General features: G+C 41.0%; 1 protein-coding gene across 1 annotated transcript in view; it reads left to right on the plus strand.

The window, feature by feature from the left end:
- Positions 1–8,997: 8,997 nt before the first annotated feature.
- The window catches only part of BMPER (BMP binding endothelial regulator), a 174,595-nt gene continuing 168,701 nt past the window's right edge, over positions 8,998–14,891 (plus strand). Inside the window, exons 1-2 of the mRNA XM_075271124.1 lie at positions 8,998–9,672; positions 10,721–10,806. Of these exons, the coding sequence (XP_075127225.1) occupies positions 9,540–9,672; positions 10,721–10,806 (219 nt within the window). The 5' untranslated portion in view covers positions 8,998–9,539. The remainder of the gene's footprint in view (positions 9,673–10,720; positions 10,807–14,891) is intronic.

The following is a 14,891-nucleotide window of genomic DNA, read 5'->3' on the forward strand; positions in this document are numbered from 1 at the left end:
CAGTACTCTAACAACCCAAAACCTTTTTTCCTGCACTAAGATTTGACCGATACATATAACTCCCTAGCTTCCCGCTGCCTTTCCTATGTAGCACATGGCACAGTCAGTATTCCAGAGAATATAACCTTGGGGATCCTTCCCTTAAACTTGGAGGCTAGTTCTCTAAAATTATTCTTAATTATTCACCTACCACTTATTCTGTCATTGGTACTCACATGGAAGACGACAGCTGGGTCCTGCCCAGCCCCTCCCAGCAATTTGTCCACCTATTCCCCCACATACTGAACCTTGTAAACCATTTGGTAGAGGCGGTCCTGGCGACAAATTATTCTATCCTTCTTCCTGATTGGAGAATCCACTATAAACACTAACTGCCTTGCCCTACTTACACTACTACCCTCTCCCCCCTCCACTACTAGCTGGACAGTCCTCCTGGCTGTTAAAGAGAGCAGTATCCAGTAGGGCTACCATTTCTGACACTGATATCCTCATATCACCCAACTTGGGAATATGTTTGGATAAACAGAGACATGAGTGGCCTTCATTTTCTTGGATACCCTTCCACCCCTTTTCTCTGTATTAACCCAGCTCCTTGCCTGGTGTTTCTGATGTCACTCCATCTCTAGAACCTCCATATCTAATCTGCTGACTGCTTGCTCAATGAGCAACATGATGTGATCAAGATTGTCAATCACCCTTAGTGTTGCATTCTGTTCTTCCAGATCTCTAATTCAAGCTTCCAGATGGGCAGCATGCTCACAGCGATATTCACCCTGGAACTCTTGCTCTCCAAGTGCTTACATATAACATACTGTGCACTGAAGTAAATGGAAAAGCTTGCTAGCCATTATCTAAATTATAATAAACAGTAAAGTTTAGTTTTTTCATGTCTGTCCAATGAAAGTACGCCAGTTCATAATGGATTGGGAGCCCAAGGATGTGGCCCAAGCAACGTGAATAGTGTCTGTCTATGAAGCCAACAAGGATCTAGTAGTAAGGAATAACCAACTAGGGTTGAGCGATCGGGATGGGAGAGGATTGGATTCCGATCGGCGATCAAGTAAATTTCACGATTGTGATCGGAATTCCGATCCCGATCTTTTCCGGTGGGATCGAGGTCGGAGGTGATTTCCCACAATGCTTGGCTACTGGCCAATCATTGTGGTAAAAGCTATAGAATCAGATGAGCGAGTACTATTCGAAACTCCCTTTTCGAATAGCACGCACCTATAGGAATGAATGGAAGCGGCCAGCACGCAGACTTTGCTGGCGTCTGGCCACTTAACCCCCTGCGTGCCGGCTGCGTCCATTCATTCCTATGGATTTACCGCAGCCTCTTCTGCTTCATCTCTGTTTTACCATATACTCAACTCTGAGATGTAGCAGAGCTGAGTATACCGTAAAGCAAGGATGAAGCAGAAGACTAGATCATATCTATCTACTCACAAACTTCGCTCAACTTACCTGCACAGAAGTGCTACCGCTGCTGCTCCCCGTTCTTCTCGCTCCTCTTCTGTTAGAGATGATGGGAGAAGGTGGGGCTTGTGGCTTAGGAGAGTGTGGGAGGGTACTGGGAGGGGAGACATGAGTGATGCACTCACGTCTCACCGCCCACACTTTCCTAAGCCACAACAAGCCCCGCCTACTCCCATCATCTCTAACACTAGCCTAGGGAGGTGGGGGCACACACGGCGCTCTGAAGATATGTCAATAAGAGAGGACCGGACCAAGAAGTACAGGGAACGGCAGCGGATCTGTGCAGGTAAGTGGACACCAGGGGGCTAAGTAGCCGGGGGATTTTTTTTTAAATCACTACACAGCATGGAGTCCAAAAATTAAAACAATTTTTGGACTACATGCTGTGTAGTGAAAGGATTGTTTTTAAAATCCGATCTTTGATTATTAAAAAAAATCCCTTTGACTTGCATTGGGATCGGAATTTGGTTCAGGATCGGGTTTGAATGGAAAATGATCGGAAATCGGATTTTAAAAATTATCCTGAAATTACAAGATCAGCTCAACCCTACTACCAACACTATTTCCCTTACCAATTCTCCCCTTAGCTTTCAGACCTGCCTATGATTTAATGTTTTGGAGTGCAAAAAGCCAGGACACTTCAGTGCCCCTTGCTCTGACATAAGGAAGAATCTCCCTGTGCCCAACCCACCTATTTCTACACCAGCTATTTTGATTGTGGGTCGGAAGGAGGAGAAACCCATTGACAACTTCTAGTCTGTTAAGTGAGCAATGCTATCACTTGGGAGTTTAACCCCTTCCCGCCAACAGCATATTTTGATTTTCGTTTTTCATTTTTGACTCCCCTCCTTGCAAATACCATAACTTTTTTATTTTTCCACTCTCAGAGCCATATGAGGTCTTAATCTTTGCAGGACAAATTGTTCTTCATGGTACCGCCATTAACTATTCTGTACAATGTACTGGAAAGCTGAAAAAAAATTCAGAATGGGGTGGATTTGAAGAAAAAATGCTTTTGTGAGACTTTCTTACGGGCTTAGGTTTTATGGCGTTCACTGTGCAGCTAAAATGACATGTTAGCTGTTTTCTATTTTTCGGTACAATTCCAGGGCTACCTAATTTATATGGTTTTATTTACATTTTAACCCCTTAGCAAAAATCCAAAACTGAGTTAAAAAATTTATTTTTTTAAAAGTCGCCATATTCTGACACCCGTAACTTTTTTCTATTTCTGTGTATGGGTATGCATAGGGCATCTTTTTTGTGGGGCAGGGTGTACTTTTTAGTTATACTATTTTGGGGAATTGCTTTTGCTTTGATCACTTTTTATTCAAATTTTTATCAGAGGCAAAACGGCGGTTTGGCACTTTTGACTTTTTTTTCCCGCTATGGCATTTACCGTACAGGAAAAATATTTTTATAGATTTATACACAAGGCGTTTTCAGACAAAGGGATACCTAATGTGTATGTGTTTCACAGTATTTAAGTACTTTTATATGTGTTCTAGGAAAATTAATATTTTTAATTTTTTTACATTTTTTTTTTACTGTTTTTAAAACAGGCTCTAAATAATAGTCCCCCCCTATAAATAATACTTTCCCTGTATAATAGCCCCCCAAATTATTATTTCTTAATTTAGTTATAAATGGGGACTAATATTTAAAAGGAAGAACTATAAGGTACTACTATTATTTATAAAGGGGGGACTATTATTGATAATGGGGACTAAATTTATAAAAGGGAACTATTTAGAAGGGAGAACTACTGATAATAAGGGGGGCTATTATTTATAATGAGGGACAATTACTGATAAGGGGCACTTATTTCTGAGCAGGGACCCTTATTTATAAGGTGGCATTATTATTTCTAAGCAGGGATTATCATTAATATGGGTGCATTATTATTTTTAATCAAGGAATCTTAGCCCCCTATTAACATAATAGTCCCTGCATATAAATAATGATGGCCTTATAGTTATTATTGATAAGGGTGCAGTTACCTGTGAACAGGACATATTATTTATAAGGGGGGGGGCTATTATGTATAAAACAGGGGTCTGGCCACTTATATTGTATGGGGCCAGTTAGAAGGAATTATACTACATGGATTCTATTTTAATTTGGGTGGTTCAGGTAGGTTTAAGTGGCAGTGATGGGGGGAGCACTTATGAAACCTTTGCACTGGGCCCACAAATGTGTTAAAATGACCCTGCTCTGGAGAATTGCCATGTCGTGATGGAATGATAAAACTTGGACTGGACAAGACTAGAGTGGAGCGAACGGCGTTCGATCAAATTGATATTCGATCGACTATCAGGCCGTTAGAGGTATTCGATTACAATCGAATACCACGAGGCAAACGCACTAAAAATTCATATCCTCTCCGACCTTCCCTGGCGCTTTTTTTGCACCAATAACTGTGCAGGGAAAGTGAGACAGGAACTACGGCAACGAAGGCATTGAAAAAAAGTTGGAAAAAGTAATTGGCTGGCTAAATCAGGTGACCTCCACTTTATATGAATAGTCGATTTCAGATCCGGGTCATATGAGACTGTGAATTATGTGACTGTGAGACAGGGATAGATGTACAGGCAGGGTTAGCTAGGGATTACCTTTATTTAGTTGCGAATGTTACTCATACAGCTTTTTGGGGCTCTATCTCGTCGGGATTCCTGTCAACTTGTGATATGTGGGAGCTGACTTTTTCCCATAGGAATGCATTGACCAGCGTTGATTGGCCGAATGCCATACAGAGTACAGCATTCGGCCAATCAACGCTGGTTCTGCCAGAGGAGGCGGAGTCTAAGATCGGTCCACAGCAGTCTCCATTGTGGTCCAATCTCACATGTAGCAGTGTTGAGTGCACAGGTGTAGCAGAGCTGGCCGTGCGCTGAGCTCTGCTACACCCGAGATGTAGCATAGCTGGCCGTGCGCTGAGCTCCGCTACACCAGAGATGTAGCAGAGCTGGCCGTGCGATGAGCTCTGCTACACCCGAGATGTAGCAGAGCTGAATGTTTGCTGAGCTCTGCTACACCTGAGATGTAGTAGGGCTGGCCGTGCGATGAGCTCTGCTACACCGAGATGTAGCAGAGCTGAGTGTGCGCTGAGCTCTGCTACATCTCGGGTGTAGCAGAGCTGAGTGTGCGCTGAGCTCTGCTACATCTCGGGTGTAGCAGAGCTCAGCACACGGTCAGCTCTGCTACATCTCTGGTGTAGCAGAGCTAAGCGCACACTCAGCTCTGCTACATCTCTGGTGTAGCAGAGCTCAGCGCACACTCAGCTCTGCTACATCTCTGGTGTAGCAGAGCTTAGCACACACTCAACTCTGCTACATCTCTGGTGTAGCAGAGCTCAGCGCACACTCAGCTCTGCTATATCTCGGGTGTAGCAGGCTCAGTGCACACTCAGCTCTTCTACATCTCGGGTGAAGCAGAGCTGTGCGCTCAACACTGCTACATCTGAGATCGGACTGTGGACCGATCTTAGACTCCGCCTCCTCTGGCACTCAACTCTGCTGCATCTCACGGCCAGCTCTGCTACATCTTGATTGTTAGATGTCCCCAGGCATGCTTCCCCTGCTGTCCCAGTTGCATTCCAGGGTGTTGGCATCATATCCTGGGGTCTCATAGTGGACTTGGTGACTCTCCTCAGTCGAAGTGTGGGTTCCCCTGAAACAAAGCATTTTTCCCCATAGACTATAATGTGGTTCGATATTTGTTCAAATAGTCGAATATTGAGGGGCTATTCGAAACGAATATCGAATATTTCACTGTTCGCTCATCTCTAGACAAGACGACATACTTCAACATACTTCATTTTGCTCTCAGGGAGATAAGCCACTTGATGCTGCTTACCCCCTCCTCCTATTGAGAACACATGCTTGATTGACCAAGCAGAACTCTATAAACTTCAATGGGGCAGCGCGGCAATACCTACACTTGTCGCTACAATTTGTACGGTGAGTGAGCAGTGTGGCCTCAGTACCAGTGATATGCACGGGTCCCGGGTGCTGGACCGCTGCAAATTTAATATTAATGGCCTATCCTAAGGACAAATCATAAATCTTAGAAACTGGACAAACCTCTTTAAAGGGGTTCTATCATTGGAAAAACTCATTTTTAACTAAGCATATACTTGCATAGTCTTTAGAAAGGCTATTCCACACATACTTTTAGTATGTTAATCCCCTCAGTCGTTTTTGAATGAGCCTGCGTTTATTCATATGCTAATTAGTAGAGATGAGACAGTAGTGAAATATTCAATATTCATTTCAAGTAGACCCTAAATATTTGACTACTCGATCGAATATTGAATCCTATTATAGTCTATGGGAATAAAATGCTCATTTCAGGGGAAACAAAGTGCACACTGCATACATGACAAAGTGCACACTGCATACATGACAAGGTACATACTGCATACATGACAAAGTGCATACTGCATACATGACAAAGTGCACACTGCATACATGACAAAATGCATACCGCATACATGACAATGTGCATACCGCATACATGACAAATTGCATATCACATACATGCATACATTACAAAGTGCACACTGCATACATGAGAAAGTGCATACTGCATACATTACAAAGTGCACACTGAATACATGAGAGAGTGCATACTGCATACATGACAAAGTGCATACCGCATACATGACAAATTGCATACTGCATACATGAGAAAGTGCATACTGCATACATTACAAAGTGCACACTGCATACATGACAAAGTGCATACTGCATACATGACAGAGTGCATACTGCATACATGACAGAGTGCATAGTGCATACATGACAAAGTGCATACTGCATACATGACAGAGTGCATACTGCATACATGACAGAGTGCATAGTGCATATATGACAAAGTGCACACTGCATACATGAGAGAGTGCATACTGCATATATGAGAGAGTGCATACTGCATACATGAGAGAGTGCACACTGCATACATGAGAGAGTGCATACTGCATACATGAGAGAGTGCACACTGCATACATGAGAGAGTGCATACTGCATACATGAGAGAGTGCACACTGCATACATGAGAGAGTGCATACTGCATACATGAGAGAGTGCACACTGCATACATGAGAGAGTGCATACTGCATACATGAGAGAGTGCATACTGCATACATGAGAAAGTGCACACTGCATACATGACAAAGTGCATACTGCATATATGAGAGAGTGCATACTGCATACATGACAAAGTGCATACCGCATATATGAGAGTGCACACTGCATACATGAGAGAGTGCACACTGCATACATGACAAAGCGCATATCGCATACATGACAAGGTGATGGGCATCATAAAGTTTAACAACATGCCTGTTCCATTATTCTTAAGCCATCTGTATTGATAAAAGCAGTGATCGGACCATAGAATATTATTGTATTAAGTGTCACATATGGCTACATATACCACAACTTCCATAGGGGCCAGTGGAAAGCTTTTCCATATCCATTACAGCCATGGTCAGGTAATGTGCTTTAGCATAAAGTTTTTTAGTGACTGTGAACTATTGCACTTGAGGAATGAATGGGATCTGTCGGGATCCGCTGCAGTGCTCCTCAGTGATCACAGTCTGCACACAAGGCTGAGAGTTTCTCGCTATTAGCCTGTGCTGTGACAGCCCCCTCCTCCCTTGTCTGCAGAGATTTATCTCCCCATAGCCAGGAGCTGATGAATAGAAGGTGGGCACACTCCTCCCCCGTGTCTGCAGACATGTATGGGTGGAGACAGCCGCATGAATGAGTGGGATGTGCTCCATACCTTTTCAGCACAAGACTAATGACTTCTTTGGAGTGACTTGATGCCAGTGGGAGGGGGAGATGAGCTGAAGGCAGGGCAGGGGGAGAGGTCAGCCGGCAGCAGACTGTCTCATCTCCGCTGGCCCCTTATCTGACCCGCATCACATTGTCGCACACACTGTCGCCGCTGCTTCTAGCTGGGTACAGGTCACACTGTCGCGTCTGCGATCACGTCCAGTCCCAGCTCTGAGAGGCAGCAGCGAGTACATATAGCAGTGTACGGGACAATACAGCTGAATGGAGCTCTCTCTCTCTCTATATATATGTATATAAAGCCTGCACATGATATAGTCATTCTGCATACTGCATAGCTACTAATCGCACCCAGATGTGGCAGATAACATAGATAAAATAGCGAGGAGGTCCCTTATATAGGAGAGTATAGACAGTATAATAAGTATAATACAGGGTCCTAACGCGCATTACATAATCATTAACCCATTAACTGGCAGCCCAGTTACAATACCTGCAGGTACAGAGCAATGATTCACTATATATATATATATATATATATATATATATATATATATATATATATATATATATATATATATATATATCCAGATCCCTGCAGCATAGTTTATATAGGAGTAACTTATCTAAAGCACTTTTCTGTTAATCTGCGATTAAATCAATGTAAATGAAGGGTAAACAGAGAGCTGCAGATAGAGGTAAGTGGTCTAATAACAGCCAGACAACATAACCTAGGGGGTAAGAAGAGACATAGCAATGAAGAGACAGCTTCTAGCCTGTGCCAGGGGAGTCATGAAAGTGTCTGCCACTATACAGCTGGGTCACATATGTACATGTATATGTATGATGCTGATATAGGGGCTAGGAGCTTAGTGCAGGCACACAGAATAGTGTGAGGGAGGAAAGGGTAAGCCATGCAGCAGATAGACCAGGGGCATGTCAGGATACCAGGCAGGGAGACGTGTGAACACTGGGCTGGGGTCCTCATCACTTTCCAGATTGGAAGTAGATGTGATGTAAGAACAGTGTATTGATCTGCAGTCACATGCACTGGCAGCCAATACCAGGGATCAGCTTAGGATCCAGTGTCAGCTCTTTATCTGATGAGGATCAGCAGATCATTACTGGCTGTCTCCACATATACAGAGCCCCAGTAGTCAGCAGCTACCTCATGTGGATCACACTGGTCGGGAGGATTTAGGCACGCTTGTGTGGTGAAAAAACAGGAGGAGGGGTGCTGGGGAAGAAAATAAAGGAAACGGAAGCCAAGCAAAAGAGTAATAGTAGCAGCAGCAGTGTATCCAACAGCAGCAGCAGAGGACCCTCCTGAGATCAGCCCTGTCCTCAGACACTCCAGCAGAGGGACCCTCCTGAAATCAGCACTGTCCTCATACACTCCAGCAGAGGGACCCTCCTGTGTACTCCTGCCTTCATACACTCCAATAGCAGCACCAGAACAGGGACCCTTCTCATATCAGTCCTGTCTTCTTAAACTGCAGCACCAGCAGAGGGACCCTCCTGAGATCACTCCTGCCTTCATACACTCCAGCAGAGGGACCCTCCTGAGATCAGCCCTGTCCTCATACACTCCAGCAGCAGCACCAGCAGAGGGACCCTCCTGACATCAGCCTTGTATTCTTACACTCTATATCTGGACCCTTCCTTCTAAATCCTGATTCTCTCCTCATACACTCCAGTAGCAGCACCAGCAGCAGCAGGACTCTTGTGAGGTCAGACTTGTGCTCATAGACTCCAGCACCAGCAGTAGGACCTTCCTGGGGTCAGCACCAGCAGAATATCCTTCTTGAAGTCAGCAGTAGCACCAGCAGAGGAATCCTCCAGAGATTAACCCGCATCCTCACAGATCCCAGCAGCAGAGGGACCTTACTAAGATCAGCCCCTGTTCTCCTATGTTCCAGGACCTGTCCAATAAGAGGAACCTTCATCAGATCAACCCCTGTCTTACTCATACATTACAGCCCAGCAACGGCAGCAAAGGCACCCTGCTGTGACAGCCCATGTCCTCACAATCTATCTGCAGCATCACCAGTGGACCCCCTTGTGATCAGTCCCTGACCCCACACACTACAGTAGTAACAACCTTTCTATGATTAGCCCTTGACCTCAGAGGCTCCAGCAACAGCACCTACAAAGAAACCCTCCTGGAAACAGTCTTCTGTCATCATACACTCCAGCACTGAAGACTGCTAAGGAGCCTCAAGAAGTTTGACTCCTGATCTTCTGCAGACTGGATCTATTGGGACAATGAACTTGTGCTTGGCCAGTAGTTTGCCTCTGCCAATGTGTGCCACCTCTCCTGGGATTACCACACTCACTGGATGGATATTTATATTTACAAGTTTTTTGCACATGTCAGTGGGATCCTCATTTTTGACAGGTAAGGATTAATTTAGTATATATATATATATATATATATATATATATATATATATATATATATAGTATGCATATATTGAAACTTTATTCAGCTTTAATTACAATTGCCTTAGTCAGTATAATCTGCTGAGTGAATGACACCTGTATTTCCAGGGCTATACATATGAATAGGGCAGGTGCCTTTACCAGTTGGTGTAGTCCTCTGTAGTCACTTGCCTTTCTTTAATATAAGGAGGGGATATTTTATAGAGAATTAGTGCAGGATATAATTACATGTGTGCAGGCAGGTGAGGACCCCTGTCCCTCTGGAAGAACATACTTTACTGACACCTGGTCCATACAATAATAAAACTGATCTGTACTGCAGTCTAGGCAGGCTTGAGTTTCTAAAAAGGTGATGCCAAATGTAGATAATGCTGAGCTGATCATAGGACAAGGGAGGAGTAGTGAAGGACTTGTTATGGGGTACATACATCCTTACTGCTTCTTTTGAAAAATGAGCCTTTTGATAAAGATAGATCAAGATGTCTCATGTCAGTAAGATCACCTTTGTCCACAATCCCCTGTCTTTCAACTACATAGAAAGATATATGAACAAGGAGCAACATGTAATAACTGGAGACACATTTTTTTTCTTTTACAGGATGTGTTTTTTTTTCTCATGTAATTGAAAGTTAGTGCAGATCAGACAACTTGTAGTTATTATAGACAGGCACATTGTATTCCTGGAGTCCACAATTGCAGCATATGCAGTACCTTGTGTAATAATGATAAACTAATTATTAAGTGTAATGATAGTATAATATGTCCGGATACAGCTGTGGCTTTGTGACTGTCTAGATTGAGGAGAAGGGGCTGTTTCATGGAACTGATCTGTGTGTCTTCAGGTTTCTCATAAACATGTTGTAAAACACAAATAAGTGCTGGTGTCAGATAGTAACCATTGTAGGGGTAAGAAAATGCCCTGTATGTAAGGGAATACATATTTACTAGTTAGGAAGCAGAGCTCTACATATAATTCTATACATTATTTTGGCTTGTTCTCCAAGGCTCTGTGGCAAAATGTGAAAATGAAGGAGAGGCCTTACAAATCCCATTCATCACTGACAACCCCTGTATCTCCTGCGTGTGCCTGGTAAGTGAGACATTTATCATTTTATTACTGACCTGATAAGGGAAATGTCCCTATTGCAGTCCTAATGTCTCTGTCTGCTCTATATTCTTAACAGTAACAAAACTAATAATAACAATCGTAATATTAATAATATTGATAATAAAAGATGCACATCTAGAAATGTGAGAAACATATTATATGTAAATATTCATGTTCATTGTTCACTGTTTCATAATAGCATTTATTCTTCATCTATAATATATTAATCTTTCAATATGTACATCTTCATGTTAACTGACATTATCTTCGTAAAACGAAATGTTAATATTATACAATAATAATAATAATAATAATAATAATAATAATAATTTATTATCAATAGCTTGTCTATTACTTCATTGAGATATTGCTTAGAATAAGGCTCCAGTTATGTTTCCAGATATGTTATCTATTTCACTACTTTCATGATAGGACTAGTCACATTTAATCAGTGAGATAGGGATTAGAGATCACTATCTGTAGATTGGTGTAAATTAGGTTCTGGTAACACAACATAGCTCTAAGGTGTTTTTGTGCTTCATCCTTATGTAAACTGTGTACTGTCTCTTAGACATCAGTTAGATAAATGAAATTAATCTATTCCACTGTTAATGATCTAAGGTAAAGCCCTGTGGGAGCGATCATGGATTCTGTGACATTTTACACTTTTATATATATATACTTTTGACATGTTTTTTTTAATTTACTGACCCCTAATTTGATGCTATTCATAAATGTAGTAAGTCACATTATCTAGTGGATCAATGTTGACATCACATTCTATACAAAATATTGGATCTTAGTCTGCTTAGTTTGTGAAGTTTTTGCAAAATAGTTCCTTATTTTTGATAAATTGTTTCACCTCTGAAATCATTCTTCTTACTATCCTACCATATCATTTTGGTTACCTGCTGTTTAATTTAGTTATATTCTTATCTTTAGTAATAGTTTACTAAATTTCTTAGCCTATGGACATCTTTATTTAAGTTTCCCTTAATGCCCTTCTGTTTATGTTGCAGCCCAATTTATGAAATCTCCATAAAAAAAACAAAAACATCTGATTTTATTACTGCCCTGTTCCTGTTGCAGATATTACAATGTATACATATGTATTTGGGGAAATCATGTGACATTTTACTCATCTCTGCTGCTTATGCTGAGTATGTACATTAATATTATAGAATAGCAGAAATGTCAGATGTTAATCACACGACATTTGGTTAATTTGTGTATTATAATTTTTTATATTGATACATGAACATATAAACTTACACAATCCATATGGCAAAAAAGTTAACAATACTTTATAATTTCATAGCTTTATGGCATATAATAGATTTTAGATAGTGATATAAGTATGTATGCGTGAGACCATGTTACACAGCACTATGTTTGGTGGAGAGAACACAAATGAAAAGAGCAGTAAAATAAATCAAATAAAAAGTGCACCGATATACTGTGTATAAATGTGGCCTAAAACTGTCCAGACATCTTTCCTTACTTGGGATCCTCCTCACTTTGATAAAAAAAAAAAAAAATGCACCAAAATGTGCCCATAGATATGACAGTTTTAGAACGGCACCAACTCTTGATGCAAATCTTTACAGACTTTAGAATATAAGGTTACTAGATCACCATTTACCGGTAGTTTTTGTTGTAATTTTTTCAAGTGACCAAATGTGTTGGTGGAGTGAATGGTATTTGTGAAAACCCACTTCCGAAAAAAACACTTGGTTTTCAAGATTGCTCCATAAGAATGATCCTTTAATAGATCAGTTGTGAATCTTTAAAATGACTCATTAAAAGACATATTGCACCAAAAAGCTCCTGAACGCACCATTGACACTACATATTCTTTGGCTGAACAATGTAAATAGATGATTGTCTGAGTGATTCAATGCTATTTTCTATGGGAAAACATTGGGTTGAATCAGGGTTATTCTGATGGAAAAAAGTGAGACATCTTTGGGTTGTACAGGTAGAATCAGTATACCATGTTAGATGTTCTATGATCCAGGTCAAACAAGGTAATTTCCTTTAGAATTCACTAGGTGTGGATGGGGGGGGGGGGGGAGTTTATGTTTCCTGCGCCAGTTTTAATCCATCCCCATGATAGCGCTAGATGTTACAGAGTTATTAAGAGTCTCTGGCGTCTTAATAATTCTGCTGCACATTGGAAGGTTTTGTGATTGTACACGATTGATATAACTAATGCCAGTGATGTGGTGTGTATCACAGTAAAATCTGACAGGTCATGGAGCCCAGCCCCTCTAGATGAATCCCCCACTCAAGTGGGACCCAAAACTTCTGATATGGTGCATCATAGCCAAATCCGAGCCATGTGCCTAAGATTCTACTCTTCTATGCCAGTTTTCTGTTGTATCAGGCTCAGTAAATTACCCCCATTGCCTTACTTACTTAGTCACAGATTTCAGATCTAAAAAATCATATCATATCCAATTCTTGTTTCTGGAACTTTGAGATTACTTTGTGTAGTCTCTTAAGAAAGTGCTGAGAAATATAGCAGGACATAAAGTAGTGCAATAGAGAATGTAGCAGTTCAGATTACAGCTCTCAGTGTTCATATGAGGACTTGCTATAGGTGCTACTTAAGTTCCCGTTCAACTAGTTTTAGGACCATTGGGCATCTGCCCAATGTTCTACAGTTTAACCACTCTTCCCTTCTTTCTACATGTAAAAGATCCCTCTTTTTATGTCTATCTACAATATATGCTTTACTAGTACTTCATTAATATACTACTCCAAAAGTCATCTGAAAATAATTTCCAAAAATTCTGTCTATAAGCAGTTGAGAACTAGAGGAGATGCGCTCTGAGATATCCTACATTTTTTTATTCAAAGCCATTTATCAGTTCTCAAAGAAAAACCTTTAAGGAACATGGAAAGATAGAAGAATTTGGGTCAAAAGTAGTCACCTTCCCTCTCCAAAAAATATACTAGGCAAACATTCATGTACTACAGATTACCCCCAATAGGGGGCATCCCTAAGTTCATGTAGCAGGTAAATGGGATCATGATAAATAGAATCACGATAATACAAAAAACCTTTGCACTTGTTCTAAAGGACAAAGCGTATTTTTAGCTGTGCTGACCTTGAGAATAAGCACAAAAACAATTTCTTCTTTACATAATGTCTATCTGTGGCATTTATCTACATTTTATGATGAATAAACATATTTGTGAGACTTGGCAGTACAAGTGTTGAACGATAGACTTTATATTTGATTACAGTAGAATTTTGTGAACTGACCTTCATTTTGTCCTATTATATTTGGACCTTACTTTCCAGAGCTTGTAGCACAATGATTTGTGGACATTTACCTGTCTCTCTACGCCCAGTCACATTGCATATGGCAGGCTCATTTATCAGTCATGGCACCAGTCTACTGGTTATATTACATAGTAGTCAAACAACCAGCTTTACCCAATATGCTGAGCAAATTGTATCAAATATAACATTGTGATGGTACCCCGTAAGTATAGAAATTAATATGCTAGTCCAGTGGTGCAAACGATTACTTTAATAATCTTCTAATATGTTGTTGAAAAATATTCCATTCCATAACTTTAGAGAATTTACATAAGATGAATGCAATACTATTTACACCATGAAGTCAGGATTTGCCAACTTTACAGTTTCTCTTAGTGCAACTGTTGATGACCTAAATCTATGACCACTAAAAGTGCATTTAGACCACTTATATGCTGTTGTAGGGGTGGTTAGTGACATAGCGAGAATACCTTGCTTATGTCAAAGTGCAGTCTTGCTGCTGGCAGAGAAATGCAACTTTTATTTCATATGCAAATGAGCTGTTTGGTGCACTCAGGGTGGAGCCACACCAATCTTCTTTTGTGGCCCCTGTAAATTGCTCAACTTGGGATGTGTCTTTCTTTCTGTTATATACTATGGAGTCACAAGGAGGGGCCATTATTTGCACTATGGGGGACATTCAGAGGGTGACATTATTTGGGGGACATTATAATGTGAAGGTACAATGAATGGAGCATTATAATGTAGACGCTACAATGAGAGTTACAAAATACTG

This window comes from Leptodactylus fuscus, chromosome 4 (assembly GCF_031893055.1).
Source record: "Leptodactylus fuscus isolate aLepFus1 chromosome 4, aLepFus1.hap2, whole genome shotgun sequence".
Classification (NCBI taxonomy): domain Eukaryota; kingdom Metazoa; phylum Chordata; class Amphibia; order Anura; family Leptodactylidae; genus Leptodactylus; species Leptodactylus fuscus.